We start from the raw sequence: 16,176 nt of genomic DNA, 5'->3' as shown, positions 1-16,176 counted from the left end.
TTTTTATTTTTTCTTTCATTATTCTTGTTAATTTTTTATTATTATATTTTTCTTCTCAAATTTTTTGAATGAAAAAATGAGAATAAATTAAATTTTCATAATTTGATCTACTTTATCACCAAACAGAATGCAAAAACACTAAATTTTGTGTCTTTGTCCTTTATGTCTTGTTCTCATTGTCTTATCGTGTCCTGTTCTCAAAAACAAATGCTGCCTAAGCAAACAAAATCAGCAATAATCAAAATTAAGAACAAATAACCATCATTAATAATCAGAAGTCAGAACAATAATCAAAATACTAATCAGAACAATAATCAAAATACTAATCAAGAGTTCAAATAATCAACATTCTTAAATTCAGAACATTAATTATTTACCTAAACTTGAGAACAGAGGTAAGAGAAGAGAAAAAGAAGATGACCACGGGCAGTAAAATAGAGGTGGTGGCTGATTGAATTTCGCGTGAGCTTCTAGTGGTGGCGGGACTAGGTTCTAGTGACTGATTGATGGAGCAGAAAAGCGCCGTCGCATTGGTGTCGTTGTCGCTGAGAATGGTGAGAGACAGAGAGAAGACTGAGAGGGAAAGGGTGGTGCCATGCATGAGATGGGGGCTGAGAGTGCGTGGCTGCGTGCTAAGAGGATAGGGGGTTTAGGTCAGGGCACTACGTGGTGAATTGGTGATGGCCTTGTGCGCTACGTGAGTGATTGAGTGCATGTCCTAACTAGTTACTCTAGCATTTGGAGAAGTAGGGGTGGACATGGGTTGGGTGAAGACGGGTTCGTCTTGATCCGGATTCGTCTCTAAATAATGATTAGGTCCATTTTTTAGACCTTTACTTGGCTCTAGACCCGGTAAAATTATACTACTTTCGGGTAACACTGAAACTAAGTCTAAACCGGTAAAATCTTAGTCTTGATAAATTCTATGTCAAAAAATTATGATGCACTTATTTATAAAGAAGAAAAAAAATATATTTGTTACCGAGAAGTTGATATCCATATTTGAACTTGAATTTGTCCATAAATTTTAATTTCATGCTTCTTTGATCTATTTTCTAATTCAACAAGTGTGATTAAAAACAAAATAATAAGCTTATAATTAATATAACATAATATTAAAATTAAATATATACCTTTTTTAATCCCTTAGCATGTACATGGGTCGGGTAAAGTCGGGTTCGTCCTAACCCGAATCCGAACCTAAATAATGATTGGATCTATTTTTGAGATCCTTATCCAACCCTAGACCCAGTAAAATCATACCAAATTAGCCCCTAAAGTGTTTGAGTTTGGACTGGATCTTCGCATCAGACCGAGTCATATACACCCTTATGGAGAAGTACGAAACCTCACGGGGCCGAGTCGGATGACCCAAACTATAGCCCAATCCTGGTTAAGGTATTCCTCCAGGTTTCGTTTTTTTCCCCGACCATCTCGAGTCATTTTAGGTCCGAGCCAATGTGGCCCAAAATGCTTTGAGCTCGGTTCGAATCTTTGGATCGAACTGGACCTTGTACACCTTTATGTGATTTCAGACTGTTATCATTTGCAATTTTGTGCCTATTTTTATTGTTATTTTTTATATTATTTAATTCATTATATTTTATATTGAAATCTATTTTGTTATTATTAAACTTTTTACTTATAATTTAAAATTTTTGTTAATAAACATGACATTTGTTAAAATTATATACTTTAAAATCTTATAATTTAAGTTAACAAGTTGTAGTTCAAATAGCATAGTCTTTCCATATTCACGAATTTGAGTCTCCTTATTTTTAGAAAAAAAAATTATAATTTAAAACCGTTAGTCTTCTAATAGAAATTTGTATTTTCTATATTTAATACCTCGAGTATTTTTGGTTACAGGCCTGCTACACATACAAGCAAAAACGAGTTACAAGCTTTACAAGTTTGGCCCAGCCCAAAAACAATTCACGCGCATGAAGAGGGATTGAATGGAGCGTAACATTCACGTGCTCCCACTCAAAACGGTTACGTACGCTTCGAGTAATGGCAGACTCTTCCACTTCTTCCACTTCTCAAAGTAATTCGAAGAAAACGCAATCCTTCCGTTTTCGAGCGAAAATCGAAAATCAAAATATACAACTCGTCGCTAACCTTCGAAACCTCCATCAACACACCATCAAACTATCCATCAAGAATCTCCAGCGAAAACAAAGCAACAATACTCAAGGTACGTTACATGACGATTCCTGTATATTTTCCAGATTACGAACTAGGTTTTACTTTTCTTCTACGTTGTTGTTCTAGGGTTTACTGTTATTCTTGCTTCTTTGTTACACTGTTCTTCTACATTGTTGTTCTAGGTTCTCCTGTTATTCTTGTTGTTCTAGATCTTCTGGTAACTGATTTTTGGGGGTATATTCCGTAGATTGGGGGTGTATATTGCTTGACCTTGTAATGTTGCTTGATATTGAAGCATGTTTGAGTGATACCTGACTGATATATATGGATGTATCTGAATCATATCTATGGGTGTATCTCACTGTTATCAATGGGTGTATCTGACTCATATATATGGGTGTATCTTACTGATATCTTTGGGTGTATCTGACTCATATATATAGGTGTATCTTACTGATGTCTTTGGGTGTATTTTTCATTTCAGAGAAAATGGCAGCAAGAAACCAAACAAAAGACCTTAAGTGTGCCACACATCTCCTAAGTGATAAATTCAGAAACATGACTGAGGAGAAGAAGGCGATTGTGAGGGATCTAGGATTCGGTGGGTTGATGCACATCCCACCACTAAGGGTGCATCACCAACTGTTAAGGGAGCTGGCAAACAACTTCAAACTTGGGGAGAACAGACTGGAAACAGGATATGGTTCTTTCAAAATAACCCCAAGAAAGATAGGTCATGCGCTTGGCATCAATGCAACAAGGAACTAGCTCAAAATTATAGGTGTATATTAAGTTGATGCTTGGGTGTATTTAAGGTTGATGCTTGGGTGTATTTGAACCGACTTTGATACTTTGTTGTTTTCCTTTTTGTAGAAAATTTGTTTCCTCAGAAAGTCGAGTATAAGAAACTTTCTGAGGATGACAAAATAATTTTTAGAAGATTCCAGGGTAAGACCCTCAAAAGTCTTACCGATGAGATGATGGATATCGGCGTTGGTAACGAAGAGGAACGCCTAATGTTCAAGAGGATTTTCATCCTCTATATACAGATGGCGTTCCTTTTGCCAACGACAATAAACAAAATCTCGCCTGTGCACCTGGTCCCAATTTTTGAGATGGACGGCATCTCGGAGCGAAACTGGGGGGGCCATGTTTTGACCTTCATCGTCAAGGGCATCACAGACTACAAGGAGAAAAAGAAGAAGGCAATTGATGGCTGCCTCTTTGCCCTGATGATAATATACTTTCATCTTTCAAAAAACAAAGGCAAGAAGAGGGCTGAAAGACCACCAAAACCATAGATTGCCAACTGGAGTAAGGAGCAGTTGGTCGAAAGAATGAATGCAGAAACAGAGGAAATTTTGGTAAGTTGAACATAATATGTTGGGTGTATATTTATTTATCTGAATGCTGCTAAATAAATTATCTGATGTTTCAGGGGATTGTAAACATGGCGCAAACAAGAGAGAAAATGAAAAAAAATAAAGAAAACAGAAAAAAAACAAGAAATCAAGAAAACAAAAAAAAGGAAGGCAAGTTCAACATTGTCTTCGGAGGAAGAAACAACTACTGACAGTGACAGTTCTACCTCTGAGTCTGAGACTTAAGAAGACTCAGAGGATTCAGCAAGAAAACACCCCAGCAAAAAGGGGAAAAAGTAAGTACCATACTTGGGTGTAATTTCTTTTTCTAGTTGGGTGTATTTTGTGGAACCATTTGGGTGTATTTTGTTGATCAAGTTGGGTGTATATAGTTTATTAAGCTGGGTGTATTTCGTTTGCTGCGTTGGGTGTATATTGTCCATTCAGTTGGGTGTATCTTGTGCATTCATTTGGGTGTATTTTATATCTTTAGTATGTTCTAAATAATGATTGTTTGCCTTACAGAATGGACTCCAGAAAAAGAAAGAAGAGTCAAGAGGAGTCAGATTCTGATTCAGAATCTGAATCTGAATCAAGTGATGAGTAATATTCTGAAATTATTACTCCTTTCTTTTGGCTTCATTATAAAGATTTCATGTATTAACTGAAGTGTCTCTTATTAACTTATAGAAGCGAAAAATCATCACCGGCGGAGAAGGAAAAGAAAAAGAAAAAGACAAAAACAACACCAAAAAAGTAAGCACTTCTTTGGATAAATATTCTGTGATAAAATTACTTTTTTATTTCTGATTCATACTTTTTTTTTCCACCCAGAACATAATCAAAAAAGAAAAAAGTTGTTGTTGAGCATTCATCCCCTGAAGAAGATCAATACTTTGATGGGTACAGTACCTCATTAGCTATATTACCGTCTATCATCGTAATTATTTTTGTTAACATCTTCTTTTATGAATGTAGTGAGAGATATGAAATATCAAGTGAAGAACTAGATGAATTGCTGAGGGGAAACGTTGAAAAATCTGCTGCAGAGGGGTATGTCTTGTTGGGGTGTCTATTTCAAATTTTGGTGTGTTTTCTTTGCTAATAATTGTTTATTGTTTCGCAGGGAGAACCAAGCTGACATGCGATCGACAGAAGGTCGCTATGTCTCCTCTGAAACGTAAGAAGCTTTATTTAATAATATCTTGTTATCATGATTTGGGTGTATTTTGTGGAACCATTTGGGTGTATTTTGTTGATTAAGTTGGGTGTATGTTGTTTATTAAGTTGGGATATTTCGTTTGTTGTGTTGGGTGTATATTGTCCATTCGATTGGTTGTATCTTGTGCATTCATTTGGGTGTATTTTATACATGTATCTTATTTTGTCTGAATAACATGAAATCTGTTTAGAATACCGGCTGTGAACTTGGGAAGTGATGATCCTTCCTCTCAAGGACGCACAGAACAGAGTAGTGTAAACCAGCCGTCAGAGAGCATGTAATTTCTCTTTCAAATAACCGTTACTTTTGTTCTTCTATTACCTTCTACTTCTAATTCTGTATATATTTTTTTAGAAAAAAAAGCCCTTTATTATTTTATTCAAGAAAAAAAAGGCAGGAAAAAAAAAGCAAAAACTACAAATATGTAAGTTCTCAAAAAACAAAGCCTGTCTTCTTTTTGAATTGTTCAGGTGTATTTTTTGACTTTCTTTGGGTGTATTTTAGGTTGAGTCCGGCTGATTCGAATATGATGGTTGTGAGGGAACAGACACCGTCGGATGCGCTTGCAATGTGAGTTTTCCAAGAATATTTCAACCTTATAACCTTATTATTTTCAAAGGCGTTGTTAACCTTTCATTTTTCTTCTTGTTTAGAGTCCCGATTCAAGTTTTTGTGCCGGCGTCCCAAACAACCACTGTGCCGGAACTTCAAGAAACACCTGAGACAGATTTTGAACCAACCCCTCCGCTACAGATTGAAGGAACTACAGAAACGTAAGAAATAGTATTGGGTGTATATTTGTTTAGAGTTTGGGTGTATATTTGCTAACAGTTTAGGTGTATATTGTTCCTGATTAGTTTTTTTTACGCCATGATTAATTTTGTGTAACTGTGCAGCACTCCTGAACCCCCCCAACAACTTCAAGAAACCACACCCACGCTTCCCCCAGCTCCATCTAAAATGTAAGTTCATCAGACTAAAATCAATCTTTGCTTATGATCCGTATATTCTTACTCTTATAATACGTTATACATGATGACGCAGTCATCCAGCCACAGAAGACGTTACTGCCCTGATGATGATGGCACGGACAGCATCCTATGTTCCTAAAACAGATCCAGTGCCATCATTCAGCCTTGGCTTGACTGATTCAAGCCAGGAGGGAGCGTCAACGCAGGAGACAGAAAGGGCAAAATCTCCATAAACTGCAAATTTGCTAGAACAATTAGACGATTTGGTACAAAAAATAGCAAGCAGTGCGGCGAAAGAAAAAAGTAAAAGTCCACAAATTCAAAGGGAGACTGGGGGAGAAAGTTTTGGGAAGTTTGAAACTCCTGAGGGAATAAATCAGATTACGGATGATATGAAAGAAAAGTGCTACATCTGGGGGACACGACTGAAGACTTACGCAGATGGCAGTACTAACGAGTATGACCACATGTGCACTCTGATTGCCCAAGATAATTACATTTTATTTAAAATGCACCTTGCATCCCTCCAGGCAGAAAGTTATATAGAATCTGAGGTAATATTAGAATAACATTAATGTTTTACACCAAAGTTTTGTTGCAATGTTTATTAACGTAAATTGATTTCGGCATATATTTCTAGATTGTATCTGCCATGTGCCACATCCTCAACCGGAAAAATGATAAAAGGTTTCAAGAACAAGTATACTGTCTGCCCCCCGATATTGTGGTAAGTGTTACTTCTACGAATTTTGGGTGTATTTTCTGTATTGATTTGGGTGTATTTTTTACGTTCTATTGGGTGTAAGTTGGGTAGTCATTTGGGTGTATTTAAAGTATTCACTTGGGTGTATTTTCAGTATTTTATTTTTTGTTTCGCAATTGTTGCAGAGCATGGCCCTTTCGAAGCACCCAAAGGGGGAATTCATATCACCGAAAACCAATAAAGAATTCAGGGTGGAAGACTACCCGAGTTTTATTTCCTTCATAGATGCAAAAAAATTAACTTCTCATCCATATGTAAGTTTTTATTTGCTAAATTTGTTAGTACCGTTCTTTACTTATATGCTAAATAAAATAACACACTGTTGAAATGTGGCAATCCTTCAGATTTTTGCACCTGTTTGCTACTCGGGCCATTGGTGGTTATGGGTCATTGATACAAGAAAGCGGAGATGTCATATACTTGACCCGCTACACAAGAAAGCTCCAAGCGATGAGAGAAAGGAGCTTAATAAATTCACTGTAAGTTGCCTCTGTGTTCTTTACTTTAATAGATAGGTCTATTTCAGTTCAATATAAGGTGTATGTATGTTTTGCTTTGGGTGTAATTATGTTCTCCTTTGGGTGTAATTTTTTTGTCGAGTTGGGTGTATTTTGTGGAACCATTTGGGTGTATTTTGTTGATCAAGTTGGGTGTATGTTGTTTATCAAGTTGGGTGTATTTCGTTAGTTGTATTAGGTGTATATTATCCATTCAGTTGGTTGTATCTTGTGCATTCATTCGGGTGCATTACTGATTTGTTTTGGTATTTAAGGGATATGTATTTTCAAGATTGAGAGCATATGCTGGCGGGGAACCTCTGCAGAAAGACGAGAAGGAGAAGGAAATTAAAGCATCATATGTTAAAATATCAGGCCAAAAATCAAGGTATAAATTTGTGACTCTGAACATTAAACTTTCCTAAATGAGATTTGTAATTTATTTTCTTCGTTTTCAGCTATGACTGCGGTATCTACGTTATGAAGTGGCTTGAGTTAATTGAGCCGGAAAACATTAAAAAGGGGAAGTATGAATGAGATAATTGGAAACAGGTAACTGTCTTTAGAACAATATAACTCTGTATTACTTTACTGAATTAATATTGCTGTTTAAACAGAATATACTTTTTAATTGTAGAAGGAGGTGGACCACTATAGAGTTGAGTATGCTTCGCGGATACTATTCAGTGAAATGAATAAAGAAAGAGATCAGGCAATTAGAGAGAGTAATGCAATAAGGCTGTCGAAGCCATCCTCTGTATTATTGAGTCCGTTTTGTCAAATAAATTCTGCTGATATAGAAACTGCGTAATCCAACTGCTAGCTAGTTTGTACATTGAACAAATGCTGTAAAAATTTATAAACAACTTCTATTGAATGAAATTTTTTTTCATAGTTAAACTGTCTGTGATGTTAAACTATCTGTGCTGTATTCAAAAGCTGTATTACAGGTGGTAAAATATGAAGGAAAACATCAAAGGCATATATAAACGCAAATTATAAACTTTTACACCCAACGCAAGTTTAATAATACACCCAAGATTGGATAAAATATACATCCAAACTGTCTGTGCTGTTAAACTGTCTGTGCTGTATTCAAAATGTATGAATTACAGGTACTAAAATATGAAGAAAAATATCAAATCAAATATACACCCATAACCTGCGAATTTTTACACCCAAATAAAGTTGAATATACACCCTGAACCTTATCCCCCCCCCCGATGCTTTGAGACTAAAACCCTGAAACCTAAACACTTAAAACCTAAACCCTTACCCCTAAATTGTAAACCCTAAAACACAAATATTATATATGTATCTATATGTAAATTGTGAATTAACAAAAATACACCCAAAAGAACAGTGCTTTTACACCCATATTCTGTAAAACTATACACCCAAAGAGTTATCCCCTGCTGCTGGTACCCTGAACTGATAATTCATAACATGTCCTTGATATTGGCTGGAATTTGAATGCACCGCTGATGCAGCATCAAACACGTTTATCTGAATATAACACTCACATATTAGCTAAACTATTAATGAGAAAAATAAACTCAATCCCCACAAATTTAAAGAACATTACTTTTACCTCGTTTAAAACTTTCGTTTTCTTCTTCTTTGTGGCATTTGCAATCTGTTTGTCCAGCTTTGAACCTAGCTTGTTTTTTGGACGTCCTCTTGTTCGAATCCTTGGCGGGCTTTGAAGCTCGTTAACGGATTCCAAGTTGGCGTCTTCGTGGGATAAAGAAGATGTCCCCTTCCTTTTGGCTTTTAATGATTCCATCTCAGCCATGACGTTATCGTACGCACGGTGCAGAATTGCAGTCAGCTCCTCCGATTCGGATGCAAATTCGCAAATATTTTGCAAACGAAAAACTAATTGGTCGAACCTCTTGCTTCTTGGCTCCATTAGTGGCTCGTCGTGGCTGCTCTTGATGTGTGTGTGTCGCCTCTTTACCTTCTTGCTCCATCGTTCCAGTATATATCTCGGTGACACTTGGCTTACTTGTTCGAAGCTTAACACGCTTAGTGCATGACGGCACAGTATCTCTCTCGACTCGAATAATAAGCATTGGCATTTTACCTCGGCTGCGACTGAGTCGTAAGTAACCACGAACTTGTTGAATATTGAGCTGGAAACTTGTTCTCCGACTTCGTATACTGAATAGCCTAGAGCGGAATTCTTTAATCTGGTGATGCAATTCGCCTTTCCTCTGAATTGCGCTTGGACTTTCCTAAACTTTTGATGAGAGTACGCATCTTGAAACTGAGCTTCAATGGAGGATTTTGTTGCACACGGTATGACCGTATGAAAATCTGCAGCATCTGATTCTCTTTCTTCTTGCTCCCTGCTTCCGAGGCAATTATCGTATTGTTTGACGAACTGAATAAGCGAGCTGTTCCGGGTGATAAACTTGTTAAAAAATGAATGCATGCTCTCGCTCCTTTGTGTGCTTCTCATCCCTGCCCAGAAGTGGTGATCCAGATAGATAGGAACCCATATGTGACGGTCTTCGTACAGATCTGCATAATACACCCAAACACAGACTGTAAATACACCCGAAAAAACATGCAATTTACACCTCTGCTGCAGATTTTAAAAAGACATTACCTGAAAGCCACTTGTTATCCGCAAGACCAAAATTCAGCAGAAAATCATTCCAATTCCTATCGAATGAGTCTTTGCTATGAGAGTTCCAAATAACTTGGCTCATTTCTTGTTCCATATCGGCATGTCCCTTGTACCCGTTTAATTTGCTTGGAATCTTCTTCATAATGTGCCAAATACACCAACGGTGAATTGTTGTTGGCATACAGGCCTCTAAAGCCCTTTTCATTGATGCGCATTGATCGGTGAGAAACCCTTTCGGAGCGTTTCCTCCCATGCAATGGAGCCAGCATTGAAATAACCATTTGAATGATTCAATTTCTTCGTTCTTCATCAAAGAGCATCCGAGAAGTGTTGACTGACCGTGGTGATTCACCCCGACAAAAGAACCACAGACCAAATTATACCTGAAACAAATTACCATAGTGCAGAATGCAAAATCATTAGGTACACCCCAACAAATGCTTCGTATACACCCAATGAAACAGCCAATATACACCTCTGCTGCGGATTCATAAAAATACATTAATTTATCATCATAAATAGGGGTAGTTTATTACCTGTTTGTATTGTAGGTTGTGTCGAATGAAATGACGTCTCCAAAATACTCAAAGGCAGCTCTGCTTCTTGCATCGGCCCAAAAAGCCAGCTTAATCGATTGATCTTCCTCGAGTTCGAGCTCAAAAAAGAAATTCGGATTCTTCTCTTTCATTCTTAACAAATATTTCCCGAATTCCTTTGCATCTTCTTGTTCGGAAACATTCCGCACTTTCCTGGTAATGTAATTCCTCACGTCCTTTTCGATAAAATTTAACTCGCGGTGACCCCCGGCAGCCACGACAAATGATTGGTAGGTTTTTCTTGGTCTGATACCGGCCTCCTCGTTATTCTCTATTGTACGACGAATGGACATGCTTAGTTCCCTGTGCTGTTTGAGCATCTCTGCTTTACTTGGACAGCAGGGGTGTGAATGATCCAGCACAACCTTTGAAATGATCCAAGCACCGACATCCTTCAATGTGTGTATATAAATTCTTGCAGGACAGTTTAAACCGGCTGTCGGATTGGTCTTCTCGGTCGGAGATATTTTAGATTTCCATTTTCCCTCTCTGCTACATGTAATCAGTTGATTCTTAATCTCGTTTCCCTTCCTATTTGTGCTCTGAACTCTTGTAGAGAAACCTGCAGCCTTGGCGTAGTTCCTGTAAAATTTTTCAGCATCTTCAAGGGTGGTAAAGGTCATTCCAACCTTCGGAACAAGCTGGTCATCAACAACCGAGAGAGGCTGCAGAATACACCATGTCAATACACCCATAGATACGATTCAAATACACCCAATCATGTCTGATATGATACACCGGAACCGCAACAACTCAACTAAAATGACAATAAAAGCCATAAACTGTAAATACACAGGCTGCAGAATACACCATGTCAAAAACTAAAAACACACCCAATCATGTCTGATATAATACACCTGAACAACAACAACTCAATTAAAATAACAAAAAAGCAGTAAAGTGTAAATACACCCATACTTCTAGCAAAAATACACCCAAAAAAAGTCTGATCTACACCCGAACGTCTGCTATAAATTCCAGATAATTAATCAAAACTAATACATTACATTCAAACCTCAGGAACTTCGTCAGATTCAAATTCATAGTCCACTTCGCCTGGATTCAGCTAACAATCTGAGGTTGAATCATCCATTATCTTCAAAAACGAATTCAAACTTTGATTTCAGAAATCGAATAGAAAACGAAGATGGAGTTGCAGAGAGAGAAACTAACGTAAATGACAAAGAACATACCAGTGAGAAAGGAGTAGAGAAGAACGATCGAGAAGAAGGAGGAAGAGGAGCGAGAAGAAGAACGACCAAATCTGAAAATAAGGAGAACGAAAAAGGAAACAGATCTTTTAAATTTGGTAGTTATATATACGCATGATATTTATAGAGCGCGTGTATTCCACGTATGTCTAGCAGCGCATTTTTTGGGTTTATTACTTAATAAACTTGTAAAGCATATGCGGAGCTTTTCTGTTTTGGTTAAACTCTTAATTAAGATACAAGATTTTTTAGATTCACTCTTGGATTTTGTTAATATTAAATTAACATTATCGTATGTTCAAAAAAAAAAACTTGTGCAATGTTCAATAACATCAGTCATCTTACTAAGATCAATTTAATATAATTGTCTATTTAAACTAATATATATGAATTTTTTAAATACATTAAAATTTAAATATATCACCTAATTATCTGAATACATAAAGTTTCCTTTGTGAAAATCAATACATAAAATTTTTAATATATTACTTTACTAAATTAGTATTTATTTTGAAATTCAAGCAGTAATTTTTAGAAGCAATTTTTATTTAACCTAAGTTAGGGAGTGTAAGGGTTTGTTTGGGTGATCTTTTAAAAAAGATCTTTTTTCGAGTTATCTTTTTTTAAAAGATCTTATAGAGAAGTAAAAGTAATTTTATGTTTGGATATCTCATGTAAAAAGGTCTTTTTATCAATCAATTATGTTTGGGTATAACAATATAAAAGTATTTTTTTTGTTTATTTATTACATGAAAAACATCTTTTTTTAAGAAAAAAAGATCTTTTAAAAAAAGATGTAAATTACAGCTTCTCAAAAAAGATCTTTTTTGATTTTACTAGTGCTTTTATTTTTACTACTAGAAATTTGCCAAACATGTTAAAAAATAAAAAAGATATTTTTTCATTGAAAAAAGATATTTTTTAAACAAAATAATGACACCCAAACATGCACTAAGTGTAGCTGATTTAAGTGATTCTCCCTTCTCTTGACTAAATGTTGATGGCTCAATTTCTATTTTGAGTCTACAATTTTTTTCTAATGGTTATATACAAATAAAAATGTTTGGAATTTTTTTATTCCTTAATTATCTCTTATCTTATTTTATAATTCTTAATTATCATTGAAAAAATTAATTAATATTTTATATAATAGATATATAATTATAGATGTTAAATATATAAAATTATAAATTTAAGTTAAATAAGGTAATTTTAGTTTATTATTTCTATATTCTAGCATTACCAATATACAAATTAATAAATGATTAATCATTGACTCACCCTGTTCACGTGTAAATACCAGGTGGTTGATAAAAAGGGAATACTGTCAAGGATTTGTGCAGAAAATAAGAGAATTGAAACCAAATATATGTTTCCTTTTCTTAATCTTAAAAATCTGAAGAGTGTGAATCTATGAATTAGTAGTGTCTGGTTTTTTCTTTTTCTGTCCCTTCTATTTGCTTCCTTTCATGCATTTTGTTCTTTGTTCACCTTTGCAATTGCATGCAATCACTTCCATCAGAGTCCCAAACAGCACAGTCCAACCTTTTCCATCATGCTAAGATCGTTAGATTAAAAAAAAAGGGTAAGTAGATTCTTCACCTTATGTCTGCATTGCATTTTAGTGTTTTAAAATAATAATTTATGGTTCTGTGGTGAAATTCATGACATGGGTCTTGGAGGTTTCACATTCAGTTCACATTTCCTTTGAGAAGGTTCAGTTTTTTCCTATTTTATCTTCAAATTCTGTGACTCACTGTGAGACGGGTCTTGGGTTTGAAATTTTGAATGATTCTGGTCTTGAAGGAATGAAATGCAAGAGGGGAAAAGAAGGAAATTTGAACATTATGAGGAGAATTAGAATAATTTATAGTGACCCATATGCAACAGATTGTTCAAGCGAAGAAGATGACAATTTTTTGAGCAATGACTATGAACAACATGGTCCTAAGAGATTCATCAGAGAAATCTTGGTTCCATGCATGCCAACCAAATCGTATAAAGTGGATGATGATGATTCTTTACAACAAGGTATCAGCATTGACAAAATCAAACCATGTCTTAACCTTTTGCGAAACCATAGAAGCCGGAGATCATCCAGCAAGTACAGAGGTGTTCAAAGAAGGAAATGGGGGAAGTATGTGGCAGAAATCCGAGACCCCATCCGAGGCGTGCGAGTGTGGCTTGGTACTTTCAATACGGAGGAAGAAGCTGCCATGGCTTATGAGAAGAAGAGAATTGAATTTGTGAACTCATTGCTTGCTTTGAGGAGAATGATTGGTGTATTGGACTTAGAAGATGGCAATCAAGTGTTGTCTCATCCATCCCCAGCATCCGTGCTTGATGTCGCGGTGACAAGAGCATCATCTGATAATGATAGCAATGGTCCAGCTGTTGAAGGAAAGGACAATGTGGAAACAAGTGCTCTTGAAGGTGTAATGGAACCGGTTCATGTGGAAGATCATCATTCATTTCAGCATTTGCTTGAGGAGTCAACTGTGCAATCACCGGTTGGGTATGAAGTTGATAGTTTCTTGGTCAATGACAATGGTGGCTGTGCTATGTGGGATGTGAAAGATGGTGAAGGTAGCAGCACTCTTCCACATATTGAAACTGCTTTTGATGATTCAGAGTTGACTTGGTTTGATGAAACTCTGAATTTGTAATATCTTTACAAACTTTGCTGTTATAAGAATTAAACTGGGAGCGGGAGCTAAAGTTGCAGAGAGTATCTCAGTACATATAGGCAAAACAAAATTTAGGCATATCTTTATATTGTTGAGGCTTTGTTTATCATTAATAACGAAGTTCTTGGTTTTTTTCTTGTGTGCCCTTGCTAGACCTGTACAAGATTCAAGCTCTCAATTTTGCTGTAGATCTGTGAGTTTTACAATTTGTCATAAACAGTATAAATGAAACTTCAAATCTATTTGATATTTTGTGTGTTGCAATCTGAATGAGAATCTTTAAGATCAGCTGTAGAGGAATTGAATGTATGCAATTTGACAATTTCAGCCCCTCTTTTTCTTCTCATTTCCCATGTTAATTTTGAAAAGACAAGCTCAAAAGAGTAAAGAAAAGAAATGCTTTAGTTTGTTGTAAACGAAAAAAATAAAATAAAATGCAGAAAGCAAAAAATAAAAGGTGAATTCTATCATGTAGAAAAAAGATTCCTTCTATATGTATAGAAATGTGTTGTCATGTTTTGAGTAAAACAAGTGTCTAGAGAGAGAGAGTACAATTATAAATATAGTGGAAGACAAAAGCTGATATGTGGATCCCACTGCAATGAATTAATTTCATCAATAATTTAATAATATAAAGTTGATTAGGTATTAATGATGAATGATAATGATGGGCTGTTTTTGTTTTTTTTTTCTTTAATGGATTTAAGTTTTTGGGCCAGGCCATTTTTTTTCTCTGGATTTGGGTCTTAATTGAATTTTTTTTATGAAAAACCAAAATAATAAACATAATATCTTATGGATTTGAGAGTTATTTGAATTTTTTTTTGTTTGGATCTTAATTAATTAAAATTCACCTAAATGAATCATGAAAGAATGATATCATATCATATCCAATAATAGATAATACTCTACTTAATCTCTATATTAACGAATTTAATGTATAAAAGTGACAACATTCATTTTAAGGATAAATTACATAAATAAACTGAATGAGTTTCAAATTTACATGAATGTTCAATTACATGTGATTCGAATTAGTAGGTGTATTAGTAAATGGAATTCATTGGAATCAATTTACTATGAAAAAATATTTTAGTGAAGACTATCTCATGTTAATTTAGGTAAAACGAAGTCAATAGCTTCAATTTAATAGGATCAGCTTCTATGGAGATAAATCGAAACTATAATAATCGAACCACACTCAAAGTAAATCAAATTCTTGGGTTTAGATTTAATGATTTTGACAAAAATTTGTAATAAATTCATATAACCATTTTGCATTTTGGACATTCATATAAATTTAGAACACATTCAGTTTGTTTATGTGATTTACCCTCATTTTAATCTTTCCGGTCACACACACACACATATATATATATATATATGAATCATTCTAAATTAACATCCATCTAACATATTCTTTTTGTGATCGTTTTTACATCAATAAATTATTTATTGTCAAGCATGAATATAACTTGTTAAATAACATGATGCCATTTAGTAAAATACTCATGAAAAATACATACATATTTCATTTTTTAGTAAAAATTATAAATTATATTTTGAAATTCTAACAACTATATTAACTAAATATATTCAAAATTTTTACAAAGGTTTTACGAAAAGAATTCTAATTAAACACTAAATTCTATCATCAATTTACAATTGTTACAATACAAAAATTTTATCACGTACCAAATATATTATCATCAAAATAAACCCTAAACGAACCAAAATTAAATTCTAAATGCTAAGCCATTTTATTCTTATGCACTATTATAATTTTTTTATAACGTAAATTATGTATCTCACTACAAAAATTAACCATATAACTAATGATTAATTTACCTACTACAAAATTAACCATATAACTAATAATAAAATCACAACTAATGAATGATTATAGTCTAAAATATTATTAACAATAAGATTATTAATAGTATTAGAATAAAAATAATATGTGCAAAACACTAAACTAATATTTTCAAGAACACAAAAATACATCTTTTATGACAAAAAAAAAAGTGTCCACTTTTCATAAAAAAAAATCAATCAATACCTACATCTACACAGAAAAAATTAATT

At 34.6% G+C, this 16,176-nt stretch overlaps 1 protein-coding gene across 1 annotated transcript; it reads left to right on the top strand.

Moving 5' to 3' along the window:
• Positions 1 to 12,789: 12,789 nt before the first annotated feature.
• Positions 12,790 to 14,160, top strand: LOC107642108 (uncharacterized). Its single transcript, XM_016345427.3, has one exon. It carries the CDS (start codon positions 13,069 to 13,071, stop codon positions 14,068 to 14,070), a length of 1,002 nt encoding a protein of 333 aa, XP_016200913.1. The 5' UTR covers positions 12,790 to 13,068; the 3' UTR covers positions 14,071 to 14,160.
• The last annotated feature ends 2,016 nt before the right edge of the window (positions 14,161 to 16,176 follow it).

The sequence above is a fragment of the Arachis ipaensis genome, chromosome B5 (genome assembly GCF_059453495.1).
Source record: "Arachis ipaensis isolate K30076 ecotype BB chromosome B5, ASM5945349v1, whole genome shotgun sequence".
NCBI classification, from domain to species: Eukaryota; Viridiplantae; Streptophyta; class Magnoliopsida; order Fabales; family Fabaceae; genus Arachis; species Arachis ipaensis.
The sequence above is the reverse complement of the archived record's forward strand: the minus strand, read 5'-3'. Positions and strand labels throughout refer to the sequence as shown.

Coding starts and splice junctions, on each gene's coding strand:
- LOC107642108 (XM_016345427.3), top strand. CDS start 13,069: ATGACATGGGTCTTGGAGGTTTCACATTCAGTTCACATTTCCTTTGAG.